The sequence below is a fragment of the Haliaeetus albicilla genome, chromosome 11 (assembly GCF_947461875.1).
Source record: "Haliaeetus albicilla chromosome 11, bHalAlb1.1, whole genome shotgun sequence".
Taxonomy (NCBI): Eukaryota; Metazoa; Chordata; class Aves; order Accipitriformes; family Accipitridae; genus Haliaeetus; species Haliaeetus albicilla.
The window spans coordinates 18,925,007-18,948,902 of record NC_091493.1 but is presented as its reverse complement, the minus strand read 5'-3'; the positions used below and the strand labels follow the sequence as shown (position 1 = coordinate 18,948,902).

At 37.3% G+C, this 23,896-nt stretch overlaps 1 protein-coding gene across 1 annotated transcript in view; it reads left to right on the top strand.

Moving 5' to 3' along the window:
* Positions 1-22,408, top strand: part of TM9SF3 (transmembrane 9 superfamily member 3) — a 48,275-nt gene extending 25,867 nt beyond the window's left edge. Inside the window, exons 5-15 of the mRNA XM_069796453.1 lie at positions 57-134; positions 1,096-1,227; positions 1,759-1,925; positions 4,658-4,752; positions 6,139-6,269; positions 14,839-14,978; positions 16,559-16,627; positions 16,722-16,868; positions 17,297-17,380; positions 17,491-17,567; positions 22,067-22,408. Coding sequence (XP_069652554.1) covers positions 57-134; positions 1,096-1,227; positions 1,759-1,925; positions 4,658-4,752; positions 6,139-6,269; positions 14,839-14,978; positions 16,559-16,627; positions 16,722-16,868; positions 17,297-17,380; positions 17,491-17,567; positions 22,067-22,134 — 1,188 coding nt within the window. The 3' untranslated portion in view covers positions 22,135-22,408. The remainder of the gene's footprint in view (positions 1-56; positions 135-1,095; positions 1,228-1,758; positions 1,926-4,657; positions 4,753-6,138; positions 6,270-14,838; positions 14,979-16,558; positions 16,628-16,721; positions 16,869-17,296; positions 17,381-17,490; positions 17,568-22,066) is intronic.
* The last annotated feature ends 1,488 nt before the right edge of the window (positions 22,409-23,896 follow it).

The following is a 23,896-nucleotide window of genomic DNA, read 5'->3' as shown; positions in this document are numbered from 1 at the left end:
GTATAGCTAAACGTATTATTAATGAGCTTTTCAAGTGTAAATTTTTCACTGTTTAGGTGAAATGGAAGAAGTCAGATGTGAAGTTTGAAGACCGATTTGACAAGTATCTTGACCCATCTTTCTTTCAGCACAGAGTATGTATTATTCTAAGATAATCTAACAAAATATCCCTTTGAAATGGTTGCTTTTGTTCAGAAGGTGTCATGGAATTTTTGAATGACATCTTTGAATTTTTGGATGTCCCAGGTGTTCTGGGACAATGAAACAGGCAGGTCTAGGACTGTAGGTTTTAAGTGATAGTTCTGTTGCTTGAACGGGATGGCTCCAGTTTTTTAGAGTGCTTCATTAAATGTGCAGGCAAGCTTCAAGCCTGCAACAAATACCAGGCAGTTCGAGAAAACATATTCACATGTTCGGAAGCAATGAAGTTTCAGGGACACAATTGTGTGACTTGTAAGCTGAATAACTGCAATTGGTCATTTGTACACTTTTTACTGGAGTAAACACAAAGCAAAAAGCATCAGCCTAAACCAGTTGGTGGTATCAGCTGTGATGGTTTAAACCTGTGGTTGTAATCTCCTTGTGGGTAGTATACTGAGCTATACTACTTTCCGAAATGAGAGGTTTTGAATTCTGTTTGGAGCTCAGTGTAAACCAGAAGATGTACTTGTCAGAGGCAAAATAATGCTGCTGCGCATTTTGGTCCTGTGCAAAGCAATGGTTCCTTTGGCTTTTTGGCTTTGAGCATCTCTTTTACTACTTAAACCTCTTCTCTAGGAAGGCAGCAGTACATTGTGTTGCCTTTCCTTTACCAAGGGAGCACATGCAGCCAGTTGTTCGAACTTTGCTGGTGCTTAACTAAACTGGGATAACTTGTCATGAGCAAGCTTGGCTGTTGAAAAGCTTTATGTATGGTGTTTCACAGGCCAGTTTTAGTGGGACTTTCTACAAATGTAGTGTTACTTAGAATATGTGTTTACTGTTACTCAGCTAGTGCTGACAAGCTGTCCTGCTAGGCAATGATTTATCCTTATTGGAACAGATTTGAAACACATTTACAATTCTAAACCTTAGGGCTGTGTTTTCTTTTTGTAGATACACTGGTTTTCAATTTTCAATTCTTTTATGATGGTGATCTTTCTGGTTGGCCTAGTGTCTATGATATTAATGAGAACTTTGCGAAAAGATTATGCAAGATACAGCAAGGAGGAAGAAATGGATGATATGGTAAGATCTGCATTCATGCTTTTTAAAAATCTTTTTTTAAGGCTTATTGTTTTCTCTTCATGCATTCGTTGTGTTGGCAGCTCTGAATGGCTTTCTTTAGTTGGACAGAAAACTCTCTTATGTGTGTCTTGAGAGTGTTACTGGTTTTCTTTATAACATGGTTCTAGGCTGCAACCCAGAATTTTGTCTGTAGTCACTGTGTTAATGTTCATATCCACACTTAGGTGGGATGGGGTCCATTCTGAGTGTGTAATAGAAGCCTGTGTATACTCCTAAACACTTAAGAGGATTTTAGGGACAGGGAGGGCATCTGATTGATTTTACTGCATCATACATTCAGGTAGTAATTTTTGTTGTCTTCATAAGCATCTGAAAAGTAAACTTTTCTCCTAGATTTGATGCATTCAGGAGAGAAGGCATACTTGCACTTGAAGTTGCTTTAATAAATCAAACCTTTAATTTATGCATAGCTTGTGTGCTTGTCATTAATTGTCATAACTAGACTTACATTTTTGTTGTTGTTGTTCCTAGGACAGAGATCTAGGTGATGAGTATGGATGGAAGCAGGTCCATGGAGATGTTTTTAGACCATCCAGTCATCCTCTAATATTTTCATCGCTTATTGGTTCTGGTTGTCAAATTTTTGCTGTGTCTCTTATAGTTATTGTTGTTGCAATGATAGAAGATTTATACACAGAGTAAGTATAATTGTGCCATGCTTTCCACATATAAATGCTTAAGCGAACAAAATAATTACAAAAATGAATGTGTTAACTGGCCTGGAAAAAAGTGTTTGAGTCTTTAGTCTTTACGTTTAGATCAGATGTAGTATTCAGAAGAGTTCTTTTAAGTTGTAATGAAACTTTGCCCTACTCTTATCATGGGAGTTGGTCTCCTTTAATTTTACTCTTTTAGTGCTTGCTTTTTACATGATTTATTTTGAAACTAGTTTGTCGTTCTGGAGCATCACAGCTAGATTATATGGGACATAACTGTTAAGAGGCAAATATTTCATTCCTGGTTTCATCTGGAGTGACAAGATCTTACTATATTTCTTACCCTGTTTTCCCTGCCGTGTCCTGTAAAGACTGAAGTAGGAGTGTGCTGTGTTGTGAATAGTCCTGTTTACTGCTGACAATGAATTAAGCCGGTCTTATCCACAAGTCTTCTCAGGAATGGAGATTTAATTTCTGAAGTTCTTTCAAACAGATACTGCTCAGCCTGTGTTGCATGTAAAACCTCCAGCAACAGGTGGGCTGTCGTCCTAACCGGAGAGAATTCATTTAAAACAAACAAATAGTACTCAAGTTTAAATATAACATACCACTTTTGGTTTACCTAGTTCTCTTCCTTTACCTTTTACCTGTTTGAGACTTTTGGTGTCCTGGATGGACTTCCATCTGTTTCTGTAGTGATTGTATTTTGGATACGGGAGGGGTTTTTTTTTTTTTTTTTTTTTTTTACAAGTGCTTTGTTTTAAGCAGTGACTAAAATTTCAAATCTCTGTTCTATTTTTCTCTTGAATATCACCTGTAACTGTTGGTTTTAACAAGTTGTAATACTTCGAATGTGCCACTAGAGAGAACTCTAGGTTTTGAATTTAGCTGCCTTTTAATGACGTGTTTAAAAAGCCACTCTTTAGTACCAGTATCTTGGCATATTTTCATTTTTCATATAGTGTTATTCCCTGCCTTGTGCCCCATGGTTACATTTCTGGATAGACTTACATACACATTTTTAGTTGTACAGCATGTCAGCCCCTTTAAGGTGGGGAATGAAACCATTTCAGAATGTTTTGCACTGTAGGGAAGCTGTAAGTTAATAATGGCAATTGTAAAATGTGTCAGAACAGTAATTTTTAAAAATATATGTGCAGTTAGTCTTTTATTGCAATAGGCCTTTATATCACTTTCAAAGTGAATTTAATTCTGGGTACATAATGGAACATTTGACCAAATCTGGTACAGACAATTCTTATGTTTAGGAAAATAGTGATGTGAGTGAAAAAGGCTGTAAACCAGAATTACAAGAATGATTGCTTGTCAGTGTTCTTCAGGTCTGTTAAAACTCTTAGGGATCATGCAGCTGATGCCATCTAAAAGTCTCTCAGTGAAATTTGGTTGTGTCGGCTATTAATTTATTAATACTGGTTTGCGTTTTGAGAAGCTTTTCCATTAGAATACTTGAAACATACGTGAGTAAGCTTGAGAATAGCAAATTGTGAGATAATTTTAGATTAACATCTGCTAGTCATTTTACATGTAGCCTGGATTTATACGTGTCACTTCAGACTGTGCATGGTCTACTGGGGTTTTGCATGTGTTTCTAAATTGTCCTAAGTTAGGAGAAGTGTTAAAATTGGTTTCTGTCTAACCAGTAGCTTTGTAAAATGGAGCTATTGCTTATTTTTTTAAGAAACAAATGTTAGCATAATGCTTCTTTAGGTTGTGTGACCAGCAGGTATATTTGCTTAGTTCAATCCATGCAGTCATGGAAGCTGGTTGTACTAAAGATTACTTCTTTGAGTAGGGCAGGCATCCAGTAATGGTTCATCAAAAGCCAAAATGCCAATAGTGTGGAATCTCTCAGAACAACTAATTTGAAGAAAGTATAACAAGCTGGCTGAAAACCTTCTACTTCTTTTTGCTATCATAGAGTAGCAGAGGGACATGGGGAAACAGCTCTCTTCATGAATAACATTTATATCTTGCTATTCTTAGACATGATTTTTAAAAATGTATTTGGAGATGGCTTTTGTGATTTAAAATTATTAGCTTTGCCTGTAAAATTTCAGAAAAATTATGCCAAAATGAGTACTCCAACATTTAATGAGGTGATAATTTAAAAATGACTAAACTCTTCTGATTGGACTACTCCATGCTGATTTGTGGCTTCATTATAGTATTTATAGTTTCTAAATCAGGTTTTCTAATTTTCTGGAAGATGAATACTTTCGATCTTAAAAATTAATTTCTGAGGGATGGTAGAAACATCATTCACAATCTTAGTATATTTTTGTTAATACTGGCCTTCATATTAAGAGGAACTTTTATCTGCAATACTCAAATCTTACACTTAATGTATGTCATGCGTATGAAGAACTGAACTATTTACAAAGTACCCACATCCAAATGTCAGAGTATTTCAATCAGAGTTGAGATTTTATACTCCAGTGAAAATAAATGCATGTTAGGAAAGAACGTACTATGTCAGAACCCTTTTTCCCAGATTGAATTAGACTTGGCCAGAAGCTTTGGATACAAACAGTTCTCATTCTTAGGCAGATTTTACAATTAAAGCACTTTTAAATTTTTACATTACCTAAAGATATTAAATAACTGCTTCTGCTAAATGTATGTATGTTACTGTGATCTTCTTCTTTAATACTGTTTGTTTCTCTATTTCATTTACCAAAAAAATCACCTTGTAGGAGAGGATCAATGCTTAGTACAGCTATATTTGTTTACGCTGCAACATCACCAGTGAATGGATATTTTGGAGGAAGCCTTTATGCTAGACAAGGAGGTAAATTGTTTTCATGGTTCAGCATTTTCATTACATTGTTAAATGGAGAAGTTATTATTTTCTGATTTGCACGCATATAGAAGTGTCCTTATGGAGTTAGGTCATTCAGGTGGAATCCATTAAATTCTTAATAAACAGAAAATATTTTGAGTATAATTAACTTTCATATTATTTACTATTTGGTATTGGCTGCATTTTCTAATTAAAGATAGCTGAAGTCTTTGGTTAATTTAAAAGTACTAAGAGCTAAAGAACTGTTAACAATTGTATCTTATGAATTGGTTGTTATACTCTTCGTTATAATTGTTTGGCTCATGACATCCAGAGAATATAATAGTCTCTCCCTCTTCAGTAACATGCTGTTAAACAGCTCATGTCATCTTCTCCAGACGTCTCCTACATAACCCTTCTCTATAGGTACTGTGGGGGTTATGTTTACTAACACAGAAAGGATGAGTATACAGTACTTAGTAGACCATTAATTGTGGATGCGGAAAACTGTTTATAGCATCTTTTAAAGAAGGTTTTTCTGCTTTCCATCATGTGCTCTGCTTTATACTTAGCAAATTCAAAATGAATATCAATAGGGAGCAGAAGCCCAATAAAATTGACATAACAGATTTGGACAGGCTGTCTTCAAGTGCGCCCCACTATGCCTCTGAGTTGTGACCAATTACATCCTTGCAGTCCACTAGCTTAATCCATTCCCTATGCTGCAATAAAAGAGTAATCAATATCTATTATCTTCTACAGTGCTTTAGAAAAAAATATTTCTGGTAAGTTCACAAAAGAAAATTTCTATCTTTTTAGCACGGCATACTTGTTAGTGTTCAGTCTCAACTGCACTCTGATCTGAGTTTGGAGGTTAGATGTTTCTTTTCATGTGGCATGTGTATAAACCTAGTGATTTGTAGAGAAACAGATCTGGGTAAATTAGGGTTGCTGTTGTAAAATGTACCGTGCTGTATAGTTGAGCCAGATTCGCTTTTTTTTTTCTCTACAGATCAAATATGTATCAAACCTTGAAATGCTGATTATGTTGGCTTATGGTGAAAATACATATGATGGTCTTGAAAAGCATATGCTAGTTTTCTGACTGTTTTTTATTTAGTGCATATTATAGATGCATCTATGGTGTATTAAATTTAAATATAGACACTACTTAAGACCATGGAAAATGAAGGGAATACAGACAGTGAAAATTCTTAAGGTATTGCCCAAGAGGGTTTTTTGAGCTCTTGTATTGATGTAGTATGTTGTTACTTATTTCTTTCACCTTTTGGGGGGGAAAAGTCATCAAACATCTAAATTCTGGTGAGCTTGCTGGTAACTTTTTTAAAAAAATACACTATCTCACCAGTCCCGTTGGAATGTCCTTTCTTACAGGAAGGCGATGGATAAAGCAGATGTTCATCGGAGCCTTCCTTATTCCAGCAATGGTGTGTGGAACTGCCTTCTTCATTAACTTCATTGCCATCTATTATCATGCTTCAAGAGCTATACCCTTTGGAACCATGGTGAGTCATTTTACTGGAGAATTTGAACACCACTGCAGACATCAAGAAAACTGTTTTAGTCTAAATACAATTGTGAGTTGTAGCTTTAGCTTTCTAGTTAGAAATTTATTCTGGGAGGGGTATAAGGTGCTTCAAGTATAATTCATTTTGATCACAACAGCAACAGCTGCTGGATGCCCACAACAGTCTTCTCTCTGCTTAAAATGACACCTCTGCTTTGTATTCAAGCTGAGTGTTGTAAAAACATAGGAAGTTAGCAACTTGAATTTTCTTCTGGATGGCCAACGCAAACTGGTTATAAGCTAAAATGCAATACAAAAGGATTCCAAGTGAAAGCTACTTCCAAATCATTGCAGTCAAGCAGAAAAAAAAAATAATCAGGCAACAATACAAGATGAGACATCCTGAGGACATCTGGCTTTACGAAAATGAATCACTGTTTTCACTTTGTGAAGGGGTATTTAGTATCCAGTTGTGGTCTTGTGTCTGTGTATTAACCCTGTCACTTGAAAAACAATGCTGGTTGGATTACTTTCTCAATTAATTGTGATGACTTTTCTTGTTTCTTGTGGCTTTTGTCAGGATTTTGTTTGTTGTCATGGTCCTTTCAAGCAACCTCAAATAACCCTGTGAATACAATATAGGAAATAATCACCTGGCACTTTGGCAGAATTTCTGTTTGAGCTTGCAAGGGGTATGATTTTGAGAGCAGATTTTTTTGAAATATGCACCATAAAATTGCTTTTTCTAATTTTGTACAGTAGCACAATTAACTTTAAAAAATGCCTTAATACAGGAAGGCTTGTTTTCAATATCTGTAGCAAATCTTGGGATTTAACATTTTTATAGCTTCCTTCTTTGCATATCAGGTTTTGTGATACGTTAAATTGTTCAGTCTATTCAGAGATGTTTGAGTAGCCTTGGATTTCTTCTTAGTTTAAATCTACCACAAAATGAAGCTTATTATCACAAGTTCTGTCTTATATATTGTATTACTTGGGATATAATAAAATTCAGTATGTGACTGAAAATACTTCTTAAGAACACATTGTTAATGAATGAATGTGATAGAAATCATAAATGGTGATAAAAAGAGGAACAATTCTCAGTTTCAGGCAAAGACTTTCAATAATTTTTTACTGATGGAGGAGTCATTACTTTACATGTACATTGCTGGTTCTAGTCACCTCCTTATTAGCAGTATTTTCAATGCATGCCTAAATATCAACTTTTTACATTGAATTTGTTGATATTATATTTAGTGGGCTTATAACAAGTTAAACATGTTTATAAACTGTTCACTTAATTTTTCTGGTACTCTTCTTCAAGAAATTAGGCTAAAATTCTATCTTCGGATATGTTTGTATTAGTTGGTCAGTGTCCCAAAGGAATATTGTATTGGTTTTTCTTTCCTAAGCTAGCAGCCATATACAACACTGTCATAAAAGTTTACAACATTGATCTCTGATATGTCGAAAGAGGCTCTGTTTTACTTCTGAGCAAGCATTTATGATATCACATTTCTCACTTGTATTCCCATTTGGAGGTCAGGAATGCTGAGGGAAGGGAATTCCACCTGTGCTGAAGTTTGTCTTGTAAATCTGTTCAACTGATTTGTATTTTAAGATCATGGAAACATGTACATGCAAAAGCAAATGGGAATATAAATCTTCAGGGGTCACTTAATCAGGATGTTAGGACTCTTCATACACAGTGATTTTAATGATCTCAAGGTTTTATGAAAGCGTTTGAATCATTATGACTGTGGCAATAAAACTTCAGTGGAGTTACCAGACTTTTAGTGGGAGCAGGTTATGAATTGGAAACTTCATCAGAATAAGCAACACTCTAATGACTTCAAATCAACTAATGAAGCTGGTTTGTGGAAGGGAATGAAAATTGTTTGTAATTACCATGTTACGCTTCAGTTTGAAGTCCCTGGGAAGCCCTCTGGCTTTATGGATAAGATACCTTTATGTCTTTCCACCTTTGTTTTCAGTGTAGAGAAGCTTCCAGAATTCTCTAGTGCAAACTTGCTGCTGCTATTTTCTTGGGGAAATAAAACCTCTGCCATCTAAATGTACTAGAACACAGAAATTACTACTTTACCCTGGCATGTCTTGAAACCACCCTCCTTGATTTAAGTTGCTGGCAAGAATTACCACCTCTTCTTGACTACTGTAAATCTGGAAAAATCAGAAACTGAGTTGCTGAAAAAAGTCTCTGAGCTAAAAGGTTGCCAAGAGACTATCCTTAAATATGACATTCTGTGCTTTGTGCATTTTGCATTGCCACTTCCCAGCAAATCGCTAGGCAGTCTCCTCTCTATGACTTAATTCCTCCCTCCAAACAGATTTTTCTATGGAATGTAGGCAAGGACAGCTGATAGTGTCAAAGCCAAGACATCCAAGCTAACACACAGTTGCTGCATCTTTGATCTACATGGCATCTGCTTTTCCATACTTTGTCTTGAAATGTCCAAATTGATTGGGCTCATCAGGACCTTCATACACCTCACTGTCATTGCAGTCTGTTTTGAACTTCAAACCTTCATTCATCTTGTATAACTCATTCCCAATGTCTGGGATCTCCTCGAAGATGTGGCAGGGCCTGGGAAGATCCAAAGCTTGTTTCTGAAATCATTCTTCAGTCTTGGGACTCTGCCTTTAACCCTTTTGGTGGAGATATGTGCAAGCCGTCTCACCTATACTGTGACAAACATTCTGTAGTGAAATACATCATGAGCCTGAACAAAGGCTTAATGTCTTCCCTGGGATATCTTTCAGCTGCCCTTCCCTTCAAAATGCAGTAAAGAATGTGACAGGTTTTATTCAAATTTGAGAGCTTTTTAAAACTTAATGGTTTAAAGCTTTCAACTCCCTAAGCATATAAAAGAGATATAAGAGTCTGGGTTTTTTCTCTCATCTCTTCCCCTTTATAGGAATGCAGTGGGTACCATTCAATTCTTTGTTCTTTTGGAGCCCAAATTTGATGTTTGGTTTTGTTTTTTTTTTTATTATATCCTGTTACTGGTGAACACAGGAGTTCTGAAGATGTTGTACACCTTGATTTACCTTCTGTTGATGTTTGTCAGTCTTTTCAGTGTATTTATCAATCATCTTTATATTTTGCTGTGTTTGAATTATACACAAAAAATGGAGCATGGGTCAATTAAAAAGAATTTTAAATAATAGTAAGTGAAGTGACCTCTCCATATATGTTTGAGGAGTGTGGTAGTGGTTCTATGCAGAAACACTTACTAAGTAATGCAGAATTTCTACAGAGTACAGCATGATAGAATTTAAAGAGACCATCATAAGTTGTGACTGCTTACATTGTTCTGTGTGTGATACATAATTGAAAGATTTCCATTGAGGCTACTATGACTAATGTAATATTCTGACTGCAGAATCCATGCAGCTTCTATTAAACTGTTTAAGATGTACCATTTTTGTTTTGTTTGAGCAGTAGGTTCCTGTGTGGCTAATGTCTCCAGTATGCATTTTTAATGATTTAATTAAATAAGGTTATGCACACTGAATTTCTCTTGGGATTGAGACTCTGCTGTTTGCATCTTTTATACCTTGTTTAAGCTAGAAAAAAAGTGTTTCCTCCAACAGATAGCTTAATCCAGGCTGCAGCCATACCTGACAGCTTTGAGTTGATATGAGTATTGGCTGCCACTGCAAAATGAGGATCTGGTAGCACCAAAGATTTTCATGCCTTGAGCCGGATAAGGAAATACGCCTGGCTAATAATAGAAAAACATCTAGTTATATACATTCAGCAGGGTGCTTCCTCAGATTGCTTGAAAGTGACTGTGGAACCCTTGGTCAAAACTCTCATTTTTGCTGAAAATAGACACAGCTTAATGCTTCTGCCTCAATTTTCAACAGTTCAATTTATTACCCAGAGCACCATCCTAGATTAACAACTTTGTTATAATAAAATTAATAACACTTTATTCTGAAGCCTTCTATTCTTTTCTTGTTCTGTGTAATATTTGGCCAGATAATGTGCAGAAAGCTGTTTCACTGTACAGATTCAGTAACCTCTGTATGGGGGGAGAGTCTCATGACTGAGAGTGCAGTTTTGGTAGCTGACAGGAAAGATCAAGCTGCTGCTTTGACAGTTAATTTTTATTGTTTTTCTCCCTTGTGCATTAAGCAGTCAAGGCACCATAGCCTGCCAGTAGCTGTTTTAATTATCACCTTTGAATGAAGTTTACTCTACAGTTGTCAGAAAATATGAAACACATGGCCCTAGAACATAAGTTGTATCCCTCTTGGTAATGTTTCCTTTCAAATAAGGAAAACTGAATTCTGCACGTTGAGTCAAGGGCAGTAGAATATTCTTTCCCCACAAAACAAAACAAAAAGGGGTTAGAAAGAATGCAGGCTTAGTGAGGTTGACAGTCTCTTCTATGGCAACTAAAACCTGCAAACTAAACCAGATGCTTGTGTATAAATAAGATATTTTGTGCAACAGAAATGCAACAGTCAGAATAGGCATGTTTTAATGTACTGGCTTGGTAGAAAAACTCTTGTAATTTGTCTTCAGTAATATGGACTATGGAGAACGTGTACTTGTTTGCTTGATGGAAATCTGGGTTTGTAGATGTAGTAGATTTGCCTGTTTGCATAATTTGTGCTTTCTGAAGTAGTAGTTAAAACTGTTCTCTCAGTTTCTCTTGGCTGATGTTACAGCAGTGCTCCTCTTAAAAGGCTCATGAAGACCTAACTTTCTTATCTCTGCCTGTCATGCAACAGCTATTATTGGTGTTTGGTTTTTTTAGTATGTTACCAGTGACCTCTGTAGAGAGGTGCTTCTGCCAGAGGGCAGAGCACACATGTGTGTTGATCCTGCCTTCGTTCCTCTTACCATTTGGAATGGTGAAATGGAAGCCAGTAAATGTCTGAGCTGCTTTTGCCATTGTAATCTTATCCTCTGAAACCTTTGAGGTAGAAATCTCATAACTTCATCTCTTTTTCAGTTAAGATGCTCCTGTACCCCATTGCCCTGTGTTTGCTTCAGTTTGGGTGTAAGCTCTCTAGGTTTAGACATTGCCCAGCCTGTATCGTCACTGCCCTTGCCATCTGTGGCAACAGGCACTACCTATTCAGTTTGGGAGGGAAGCAGTGTCTTCACCTCGGATCTGAAATTAAGAGGAACATGCCTGAAAAGGCAGAAGCTAGAAAAGCCAGCTGTTTCCAGTCATCTCTCGCATCCAGAGAAGGCTTTTTCTGCCAAGAATGAAGAAAGTAATTTTCAGCAAGCATCAGTCTGAGCAGGTAGACTACCGTGGAGACAGACAGTGAGTTGAAAGTGAGAAAGAAGATGCATGTGTGTGCTGATTCTAACCAGCACTGGTTGTGTTGGTCAACCTACTAAGACCAGGGTGGGATTATCTCAGAAGACAGAACATTCACATCTTTACCAGCTTGGACAGCTTATCAGAGGCAGGTGGAAGTGGGAGGCATTCCTAAGCCTGCATTATGGTCTGTCCTTGCTTGCTTAGTTGGGCCTCCTTTGCACTACAGAATTATCTCGGATAATTTTTAGACTCCTGAATGGCTCCAGGAAAAAAGGAAAAAAGTGCTTCAATTCTAGCTGTCCTCAGAGCATTAAGACAGGCAGTTCATTGTTCAACAAAACATTGACTTTACCTAATGCTGCTTACTAGATTTGACTGAAGATGCTAGCTGTTCTGTCTGAAAGCAGTTCATTTTTCAGCCAAACAGTTAATAGAATGGAAGATGTTGCACCATTATCAGTCATGCTTTGACTGATCTGATAATGAAACCATAAGCACTCAGATTTTCTGACGGCTGCCAATTAGAAGTGTACTGGGTACAGGTTGGCAGTACTTACTGAAGCCATTATTCAAGGAACCTTGGTCTGTCTCAGCTTGTTTTATGCAGATGAACATCTTAGATTTCAAAGCTGCTGCTGAGTCAGTCTCCCAGACAATACAATAGCCAAGCCCTGCTGGAAGAAGTTGGGCCTTCTCCTTGCCCACCTGATTTGAAGCCGTTCAGCTCTGCAGTTGGTGTCACTAGAATGAGATGCTATTGACTGCCTTTTCTCATCTAGGAGTTTGCCAGCTAATCAGTGATTAGGCCTGGATGTTCCTTGCTTGGTTCCTTGCCCAAGGTTATATTCTTTCCATGTGGATTCCCCTACGGTAGATGTGTTTTGCAAGATGGACGATTACAAGCTACTAAATTCTGTTCCAGGTGAGCTTGGAACCCAAGACTGTTCCTAGACAGTTTCATTCTGCAGTAAAGCAGTGGATTCGCTTTCTACCACTATTCCCAGTGAGGGGTAGTTTCCGAGATCAAGAAATGAAGCTACAGACATCTTGATAACTGTACTATGAAAGGCAGTTGTGGCTAGATGAAGCAGTACAGGTACCCTTTCACACTGCCTGTGTCTGAGCTTTCTGCCTCAGCCAGGTTTGAAACCTACCTGCCAGAGCGCCTTGGAGCACCGTGGACAGGGGCCACCCAACACACCTGGAGGTCCTTGCCAGGCAGGAAGCAGGGCAAGCTCTTCTTGCAAATGGAAATGGTTTCAGTATGGTCAGTGTGGAAATTCTTTGGATCCTGTCCAGGCCTTAGTTCTTGAAGGTCTCTTCTACCCACTGCACCTCAAACAAGCTGGGACTTTTTGGTCAGGATTTTAGTAAATGTAGCGTTCAAGATGATGTTCTTTGATGTTTCCAATACTTTTTGACATTTTTCTCTGAAAATTCTCACCTGCTTATTTTTTTTAGACTGAGCAGTTTTCAAGGCAGCACCTGCATCCATTAAGTGAGTTGTATACTTCTGTAATTTATTCTTGGCCAATCTCAGTGTCCTACCTAAGATACTATGCTTGCTTACCTGTGTTTTTTCAAGTAATGGAAGAAGATAAATGGGAGATACTAAACATGTATTAGTTGTGTAAAATCTGCTTTATTGTTGGCAAGTATAAACACTCCTTAGCTTTTCTTTATTTACCACTGAAGCTTCATATTTTAGTGGCTTATGATGTAATTCTTTAATAACCGCTCCTCAAAGATATACAGAGCAGTCTGGACAGTGCTTCTGCTTGTTGACCACCTATTTGGTGTACCCCTTCTGTGAAGCATGAAGGCTTGCTCCATCCAACCCCAGGCAATGTTTTCCATTCACATCTGGCCTAGACTAGTAATGATATACAAGTCAGTAATAGAGGGATAACCTCTACTGACTTTTGTCAGTTGTTGCCTTAAAGTGGTGTGATTGACTTAATGATAAGTTTGTATTGAGCTAATGTAGTGCAGCTCTTCATCTCACAAAGCCTAGCAGTTCTTGCTTTTCAGCTGCTTGCAGTAGATTTCTGTAAATATAACATATGTTAACACCCTTTATTTATCCTGGAGTAACTGCTGCTTAAACAAGTCAGTGTGTGGCTCTTGGACCTGGTCCTCTGTCCATTGTTTTGGATTAATCAGCTGCCATGGACTTTGTGTCCTGATGGAGTGAAAGAGGAATATAGCTTCTTTGCTCAGAAGGCACCAGGGCGTACACACAGCCTCAGGCAACAGTGCTTTTAAAAGGCAGTGTTTTCATATGTTTGCATAGAGAAGGTCACAGGGTCAATATTCAGAATTATGGTTATTGCATTACAGGCAACTGTTTTGTCTTTAATTATCAATATCAAAAAGTTAACTGTCTAATGCTAATTAATTTTGTGCTAAAGAGTTATGAGTAGAGAACGTCTGGCTAAACAGTTAAATTTTCCCATCTTGGAAGACAAAAATATGTTGCTTTTAAGGAATTGCAAAAGTAGAGCTACATACATATACTGGAGAAAAAAAAAGATGATTCATGGTAAAATTTTAGAGAGGTTGTTCCATCGGAAAGAGCTGGAACATTGGCTTCACTATGCTGCATTGTGCATAAACCTAATCTCTATATGTAAGTAGGGCTATTTTGCTTCTAAATTGTGTATCTGTGCATACCAATGGTCACTTGTGTCTTTGGCAGTCTGTGTTCTTAATTACATGGTTGGTGGATAATGGAGAAATTTGAACCCAAAATTTTGATTGGTAGTATTCTAACATGGCTTTGCAGTTCTTGTTTGGGTTTCTTTTTTGGATTGGATTAAAAATTTTGCACCCAGGAGTTGTAGTTTTGTATGCAACTGCCTAACTGCTAGTTGCTGACTCCCAGGGATAGCATACTCTGCAAAAGTTTTAAGAGAAGCTGACAAAACTTTCTGTGATGAAGTACCCTGAAGATTGCCATTTCATTCCTTTGCCATGTATTGAGTATAATGATTAGATTAAACCAGTAAAAAAATCTGTAATGGTTCTGTTCTCTCAACTGATGCAAGAAAATATACTTAATATTGTTTATTAGGAAGTTTCTTAGGAAATAAATACTTCTATTTGATAAAATAGATGTATATTTACTAATGCTTCATAACTAGGAGTATGATTCTATAGCAGTAACTACTAAGGACTAATGTATACGAAGTGGGTTGGTTATCTTCTTCTGTCATCTCATACCTGTTTTTTTAAATTATTATTTTATGCTTACAGGTGGCAGTGTGCTGTATTTGTTTCTTTGTCATTCTTCCATTGAACCTCGTTGGTACGATTCTTGGCCGAAATCTGTCAGGACAGCCTAATTTTCCATGTCGTGTAAATGCAGTGCCTCGTCCCATACCAGAGAAAAAATGGTAAAGACAAGCATGCATGTTAACTAGATATATTCACTTCAATACATTTAAAAATTACTTTTCAGATGTGATCATTAAAAGTTGTTCTAGAATAACTTTATTTAAATTGAGTTGTGTCTAGAAGAACACCTCTACTAACATTTCCTTAATATGATTTTTCTGTTAAATAAAAACACCAAGTGCAGTTAATGGTTAATAGTTGTAGCAAATTTTACAGTCCTGGATCACTGATTCACATTTGACCTGAAATGATCTTCAGTCTCTAATATAAGAGGGTTGGTCCCAACCCAGTTCTTGTATGGGTATCTTGAAACTAAACCTTTCGTCTTTAGTTAATACCTCTTACAGATTTAGGATTGAATGTGCCTTGAAGGCAGAACTGTTCTGTTTAATGGTCTCCATGTACAAGGTGAGACATATTTGCAGTGTGATGGTGGGGAGAAGCTTGCAATGCTGCTCCCAATTCTGCACTTTTGTTGATGGCAAAGAGCCTAAAATACTTCAGGTATATGTTTTGAATTGTGAATAAGCCTTTATTAATTTGAAGTGAATATAAAGGGGTGGGTGCCTAGTCTCAAAAGGTAGACTTGGGTTTTTGGAAAATCAATGAATGCAGTCACTTTTTCCTATTAATTTAATTCTGAGGTGGAAGCAGTAAGCTATGGAAATTAAAAGATCCTCAGAGGACTTTTTTTAATAGATTTTTCTTGCTTTCCCTGTTCAGAGGAATGGAACAGACAAAGTGAAGGGGGCACTGAAACGTGTATATCCAGGAAGTGCAGCACACTTAGTCTCTTGTTCGTGGTCGTGCAGCTCAGATGCTAGGATTTGATTTATATTGTGACCTGTATCTTGGGAATCTGATGGATTTTTCTGGATCAGCATGACAGATAAAAAGAAATAAGATACTTCTCTTGAAGGTGATGAAATTGTACACCATCAACTTAGACAAGTCTCTCTATAAATAATAAAAGAAGCTCCAAATTAAATCACTGGTTACTAGCTAGATTCAGCACCATTGCAAGTACTACACAGAGGTCACCTTTAGTAAGTGACAGTATCATCTACAGGTAGCTGAGTATTCATTTTTTTGGCCATAGGCTCATGACTCAGTATAGCATTAAAAAGAAACACTCATGCTTAATTATATAACCATTACCCTGTAAAATTCTCTTTGTGCTTTTTGCTGTATTTGTAGCCATCAACAGCTATGAGTTTTCACTGCCTTCGTTCAAGGCTAGTGGATGTTATGGGGTTTGATTGCATAAGCCCTTTTTGGGCAAGAGAGATTCTTCCCATAGGCTTTAAGGCTGGTTAGATGCTTAACTTTATGCCTATAGGTGATAGGTATGAGACTTACGTTTTGTTTCAGCTTTCCCCAAGAATAACTCCTCCTGTCCATATACATGACACCCTTGGGGGAATCTTCTTTCTAATATGCTGGTATGAGGCAGAAATGTTCTTGTTAGCATGCCTTTTAAATAATTCTCTGTGCTGTATTAATTACCTGGTTATATGTCTTAATCTGTTTATAAATGAAAGATTAAAGTTGTCCTTAAACTAATCTTAATATCTTTCAGGTTCATGGAACCAGCTGTTATTGTTTGCCTAGGTGGAATCCTCCCTTTTGGATCAATTTTTATTGAAATGTGAGTATGTCAGCTATTTGCCAATTTGATAAAAAAGTATGATAATTTAAGTTCAATTACAATATCATCTGCATATTTTGTTTACTCTCTTCAGGTATTTCATTTTTACTTCATTCTGGGCTTACAAGATCTACTATGTTTATGGCTTTATGATGTTGGTTCTGGTTATCCTTTGCATTGTGACAGTTTGTGTGACTATTGTTTGTACGTATTTCCTGCTAAACGCAGAGGATTATAGGTGGTAAGTATTGCATTATTTGCATAGTTTACTTTTATAGAAAACTCTCACAATCTGGTTATGTTCTTCAGTCTCGATGGGTCTTTGCAAAGTGTCCCATGTCCAGATTTTAGCTGTAGGGAATAAAAGCAGTTCTTGGGTCCTTTCTGTACAGGAGCTTTCTGTGTGTATGTGCATCTGTGCATGCTTGTATGCACATATAAAAAAAAAATCAAGGCACACAGGAATATGAAGCAGGATCATCACTTGGTATCAGTGGTAGCTGTTGCCATAGAAGCTTTTGTCACTTACACCAGACAACGTACACATTTAGTTAAATAAGCCTGTAGAACCAGTACACTTTATTTTCAGGGTAAGGTTTTAGCACATTGTGCGTCTTCTTGGGAAGCCTTTTGGTTAGATATATGATGGACATGTGTGTTTACTTTCAGGCAATGGACAAGCTTTCTTTCTGCGGCATCAACTGCGATTTATGTTTACATGTACTCCTTTTACTACTACTTTTTCAAGACAAAGTAAGCGGTAGTTTTCTTGCTTGAATATCAGGTTACCATATTGCCAAATAAGTTTATTGATAAAAACCTGGGGAAAATACCTAGCATAAATTCCTATCTTTCTTTTTCAGGATGTATGGCTTGTTTCAAACATCATTTTACTTTGGTTATATGGCAGTATTTAGCACAGCTTTGGGAATAATGTGTGGTAAGTTTCGAATATATTAACAGTTTTCTATGAGAATTTTTCAGGCTCATGTTCCTGATTTTAGCTCTGTGGTTTTAGTGGTGGAGTGTGTATGTCTGCAAGATGTGCTGAAAAAGCTTCCAGTCTTTAAAAAGAATCTTAGAGTTATCTTGGTTCCTACCTAATATAAGAGACTTCTGTGGATTGTGTCTTCTAATTTATGTACTGTGCAGAGAATTTCACCCTGAGCGCAAGCTTGAAAGACTCAATAGCTGGCAAGAAATTCTGCAAAATAAATTACAAATTAAGTTGGAGTCCATGCTAGCATTTTGTTTCAGAGTTTTTACTGTTGCCCCAAGACAAGGAGCTAGGTATGTGCATTGAGGCATCAATGGTATTGCAATACTGATGACGCTACCATCTGTATCTTGTGGCATGTGTATATATGAGGGTGACCAGAACAGAAAGGGCTGACACTTCAGGATAGCATTGGAGAAATAAGTATTGGAATATTCAGAGGTGAGGAGAATGCGGAGTGCTCCTGTGTACAGGTGGACTTCATTGCTTTTTAAGATACTGTTTTGCCAGATGTATAGAAAAAACATAGTTCTTGGCATGGAGGTCATCTGATAAAGTCAAATATACTTGTTCACCTATTAGCTTTATTTTTATCCTTTGCTGTATGACTTTCAGAAAATGCTACTTGGTTCTTTTGCACTTTCCTATGTTGTTGTTTGCTTCTTTATGTGTGATCCTTATTTAATATTTTCCTTCTTAGCAGTGAATGAATAGTCCTATAGACTCTAGTGGAAGGATTTCTTTGAGTTAGATATTTGAGACACATGATGTCTTACAGGAATTTACTTTCTGTAAAGTACACATTTCTTGATGTCCTAGGAGGGTGGGTAATTCACAATGCTTTATAAAAAGGGGAGGGAAATCATCACTTAACTGCTGAATACCTGTTCCCCTTTTCTCTCATACAATCTCATCTTGCTTCATCAGGTTCTTGGCACATTACAAGACTTGCCTGCTGTTTTGGTAGTCTTGCAGCCTTTTTTTTTTTTTTTTTTCTTTAATAGGCTTATACTTTTCAGCTCTAATCTTTTCTTTTTAAAGTGCTCAGGCTGGTATTGATTAAAATGTCTATGATGCAGAAGCCAAGCTTGCCTACCAGTTTCTGTAATTAAAATGTTTTTTTTATAGCATGGAAAGGGAAGATTGTTGAATGCTTTCTTGTCATGGTAGGACATTACTTGATGGAATATTAGAGTAAAATCCAAATTTATTCAAAATCAGAAGATACTTTAACACATTACACTTTATTTCCACAGCTCTGTTGAGATTTCTTTTTGTCTTTTTAAGTGTGTTGGAAGAGAAGCTGTGAGATTCCTTTTTACTGAGAACTCCCATTTTCAGCATGTGGAGGGAAGAAAAAAATCCCCTGTCAAAAAGCATTTGTCTAGGGAACTTGCTGCCATTGAGGTCTAACAAAGGCATTTGTGTTAAAGAATTGTGCAGTGTGCGTGCTACTGACTGTATGTCTCCTGTGAAAATTGTGCAGGGCTGTGCTTTGGAGGCTCACACGAATGGGCGTGTTCACACAGTTGGATATGAGACAAACTAGTTAGTGTCCAAAGCAGCCACAGGGAAACTCTGTAGGCTTGTATCATCCAGCTCTGGGTTGAGTGCCCCTGACAATGCCTGGTGAACTCAATTCCCACATGATGTGCAATGCTTTGATCCACAAAGTCTGCTGCCCTCTGTAGAGCATCTCAGTTCTGGGACTGGACAGTAGGGAGCCCATGAGAACTTCCAAACCTTTTGAGCTCCTCGTGTTTCCTTCTTAGTGACGGAAAAGAATAAAACTTATTCCCCAACTCAGTAGATGGCTTAGGAGCTAGGTTGTATAGAAAGGCCTCTTGCAATACCACACTTCAGCACCCAGATAAATACTGTAAGTATGATTGAAGGGCTTTTTAAAAAAAATCTGTGCTTACAAAGTCACAACTGTAGCAAGTGTTAATTGGTTTGAAGTAATAGATGGGAATTAATCTCTTTCTGTTTTGTGGTTGCTCTTCCTCACTATTTGGATTTTTCTCTTTATTTAAAAGCTTGTTGTTCTGCTGAAATATGCTTGCAGTCTATTTCTGCTAAATCTGTGTAGGCCATAACCAAGTTATAAATATAATCTGATAAGATGTTTAATAAGTAAATAAAATCATTCCCTTTACTATGGACTTTTTTTATTCAAATAAACCAACTGTCCTGCATTTGTTTCAGGTGGACATTCTTTAGTTGTCATTGTCTAGGGTTTCCCCCTCCCCACCCCACGTTTTATTCAATGCCTGTGAAGTAGCCTTGAGGCTTAACCCCTGCCTTGGGTATTGGCCATTGTGGCCTTCCTGGATAAGGCTCCTGCGATTCAGGATATGTTATGATTTGTTTATGGGGTTGAGAGCTTGTGACTCCTACTCTCACTCCTTCCCCTCACTTCCATCTCATGCACACATTCTCTAGATCCCAACTGAAACACAATTAATGCTTTGTTCTCCCAAATCTCTGTGATATCTGGCATCACATCACTAGAGAAACCCTCAAAGACCAAGTTCTGGAATGTATCTGAGTTTAGCAACTAAAATGGGCATTGGATGTATTGGCAGTGCCTGCTTTAACAGGCAAAACATGGTAAGTCTTAAAACAGGAGTTCAGTGCCATTATTTTGTCCATTTACTGCATGAGACAGAAGATGAGTTTCTTGACAGGCTACAGAAGAATCTGCATGTTCTCCTTTATGACTCCAAGCTCATGTCACCTCCTCTGCACAGCCCATGCTTGGGTCGGTCTGAATGCTGTACAGGTCTCTCCTTGAACTGCCAGGCCTTCCCTCTGCTGTGTCCTCAGCATGCTTAATGCTTGCAAACAGCAACCTGATCTTGTGTGTGCTGTATTTGTTTTAATCAAACTCTACTTTGTCCAAGTTAGTAATACAACTCCCCGATTGAAATGCTATGCAGCACAGAGGCTGACTCCACAGGGTCTTTACCACTCTGATAGCATTGGAATGATGCATCAGACTTGCCTTGTGCAGATTTCCTGATTAGATATGAAAGTTGGGCTTTTGGGGGTCTAAAACCCAAAATTTTGTGAGAGTTTAATGGCTGACCTCATGAATTATCCAATCAGTCCCCAGGATTTAAAGAACTCTCCAGGTTCTGAATAACTCTGTGGTCAGCAATGCTAGCTGCAGCTCTGTATGGCCTTAATTTCTAAAGGCAAAAAAACCTTTATATTTTTATTGGAAAATGAAGTTTTGGCAGAAAACTTTTAGCGTTGGTTAGGCTCTTGTATTAACTCATCTTGTACAAGTCTGGTGCATCCCAGATCACCAAAAATGTTACTTCAAGCTTTGTTCTGGGCTTTTCTGTATTGCTTCAGGGAAGCAAAAATATCTTTTCTGTTTAGAGTCCATTCTTTACTGAGCATCCAAACATTTTATGTTAGGAGTTCTTTTCTCTGTAGTGAGTTACAGGCCCTGACTTCTCTATCCTTTTCTTCCCATATCTTATGATGTGTTATTCTGGCAATCTGACAGCAGTTGTCTCTAATTCTTGCTTGATTTTCACCTTCACTTCTAACCTGGGAATTAGCCAAACCGCTTCCACAAGGCTAACTTACTCTTATTTTGCTTGGAAGAGGTGAAGATATTCCCTGCAGATATCATAAGACAACAGTATTTCCTGAGCCTGGCAAACCTGAGGTTCTGGGTTTGACCAGGTAGGTTGCTGAATCTCTTACTGAGAAGAGGTCTTGGTCCAGTGCATTTCTTTCATTTTTCTAGATGTCCTTAGTCCTGCAGTATTTGGGGTTTAGCACACAGTGTTGCCCCTATCAAAAACCCAGTGACCTGTTCTTTTATTAGTGCTGTGACAATGCGTACTCTGCTCATGACTCTTACTAATTTGAAAACCACAGGTTGCAATTTCCTTTAACTACTAACTGCTACTAGTTTAATCTCTTTGTACAGACCTCCTTGGAGTCTAAGACTCCTGGGATGGGGATCTATTATTATTTGTGCCTTGTGGGAAGGGAAAAGCCATCTGCCAATAAAACACTCATCCAGAAGGCATGGAACTTATAATAAAAACCCGCCCTCCCATCCACCTTCCCTGCAGTGTGGGTGATTGTATGTTTTTTACCCTCTGTTCAGAAAAAGGGACCTGGTTATTGGCAGCAGTAGGGGGGCTGCTATATTTATCGAGGCCAAGTGAGCATGGCCTCTTGGTAAGAAGGCTTAATGGATTTAGATTGCTGGACTAGGGGAGTTCTTGCCAGACATTCACTGGGAGCATGGATAATTAGAGTTTGAGAACAAGTATTGCAGGTAAATAATTTTCTGTGTGCAGAGTGCATGCTTTATGTGACTTTCTCTCTTAAAAGTGTGTGTGTGTTTTATATTGCTGGCTTATTTTGATGATCAGCTCTCTAACATGTTCAACGTTTTTTGGTTTATTTTGCAGGAGCTATTGGTTACATGGGAACAAGTGCCTTTGTTCGTAAAATCTACACTAATGTGAAAATTGACTAAGGAAATAAGAAAATTGAACTATGGATCAGCTCCTGTTTTCATGGGGATGAACTTGCACAACAAAAAGCGCGAGAAGAGATTTGGGTTTTAACACTGGGCTCTATATGGGTCTCCATTTTGTGGATGGCTTAAAGTAACATCTATTTCATTGATCCTAGGTTCTTACTGACTGCTTTCTCCAACTGTTCACAGCAAATGCTTGGATTATATGCAGTAGGCATTACTACAGTACGTGGCTAATCTTCCCCCCCCCCCAAAAAAAACAAACAAAAACCCTAGCTCATTAAAGATGAATAGACTAGCTCTCTTCAGTGAAGAGGACAAACGGTTTATTTAAAGCATTTGTTCCATTCAATAAAAAGAGGGAAACTTGGCTGCTAAAACTACTTGATTAGTAGTCTTCCTGGTACTTAACATTTCTAAATTATGTAAAAATGCTGTTCCAGAAAGATTACTCTTCTGATTTTTACTGCCATTGCCAGGATAGGAGGTATGTTTTATATTTTGACTCCAGGTGCTTTTTGGTTTATTTGCGATATCAACTATACCCTACACTCATTTGTTTAAAAAATAATTTAAAAATATATTAAAAACCCATATGCATGTAATATATCAGCTGTTGTTCTAGTTGGACCAACTTCCCTTTATCTTGAAAGTAATATCCAGCTACATCTTAAATCCATCCAAAGAAAATACAGTCTGAAGACGGGATGTGTTCTCTGCAATGCAATTTACTGTACAGTTAGAAAGCAAAATGTTAAATGAAGAGGATTGTTTGGTTTTTAATAAACACTTCGAGGTCTAGATTAAAACAAAACCAACATTTTAACTGAATGTCTAAAGTGATTCTCCTTTTTTCCAAGTTAGTCTTGCATATTTTTTTTTGTTTGGGTTTGTATGAAGATTTTCCTTTAGACATTATACAAGGGGTAATAAGTGTATATAACATTAAATAATGTAACTTAGGTGTAGATCCCAAATGTATTTGGATGTACAGATTTACTACAGAGTACTTTTCTGATGATTCGGTGTAAAAATGTGTGAATTTGGGTGGCTTTTTACATCTTGCCTGCCATTGCATGAAAAGTTGGGGTTTCTTCACAATGTGTGTTATGTCATGCTTTTCTGTTCTATTTCCTTTCTCAAGCTCTTACAGGAATTAAATTTGTAATTTAGAACATTTTAATTTTTGTTAATCCTATCTGGACACTTGTGTAACATCAGAAGCATAGTTGCTTTAGAGTGTTCAGAAAACTAAAATAAACTTTTCAGACAAAAATGTTATGATTGTGAAAATAGATGAGTTTGCAATGGAAAATGTTTGAAAAGGCAATACTGTTGAATGCCAGTTTCTGTACACAATATTAGTGTGGTTTTCAAATATCAAAACCCCATGCTTTGAATTCAGAATTTGCTTACAACTATATTGTACAGTACAGCTCCAAAGTGGATGACCAGCCCAAAAAGATTCTTCTTGGCTGAACTGTTTGTGGAGAAATCTGTTTTGTGATCCAGCTAGTGTACTGAGAAAAGTGGGGGTAAATGTGGACTGAAATAAATGGATAAATGGGCAAATAAAGGTTAAGTCTTTCTAAGATGACTGTTAATTATGCACTGTATTTAGCTAGAAATATCCTGAATGTGTTTGTGACAGATCTGAGAGCGAGTTGGCTTGATTTTTTTTTTTTTTTTTTTTTAATTTATTTTAGGCATCTGCCACATAGGGATGTTTTCATCAGTGTGGCTGTCTGAAATAGAGCAC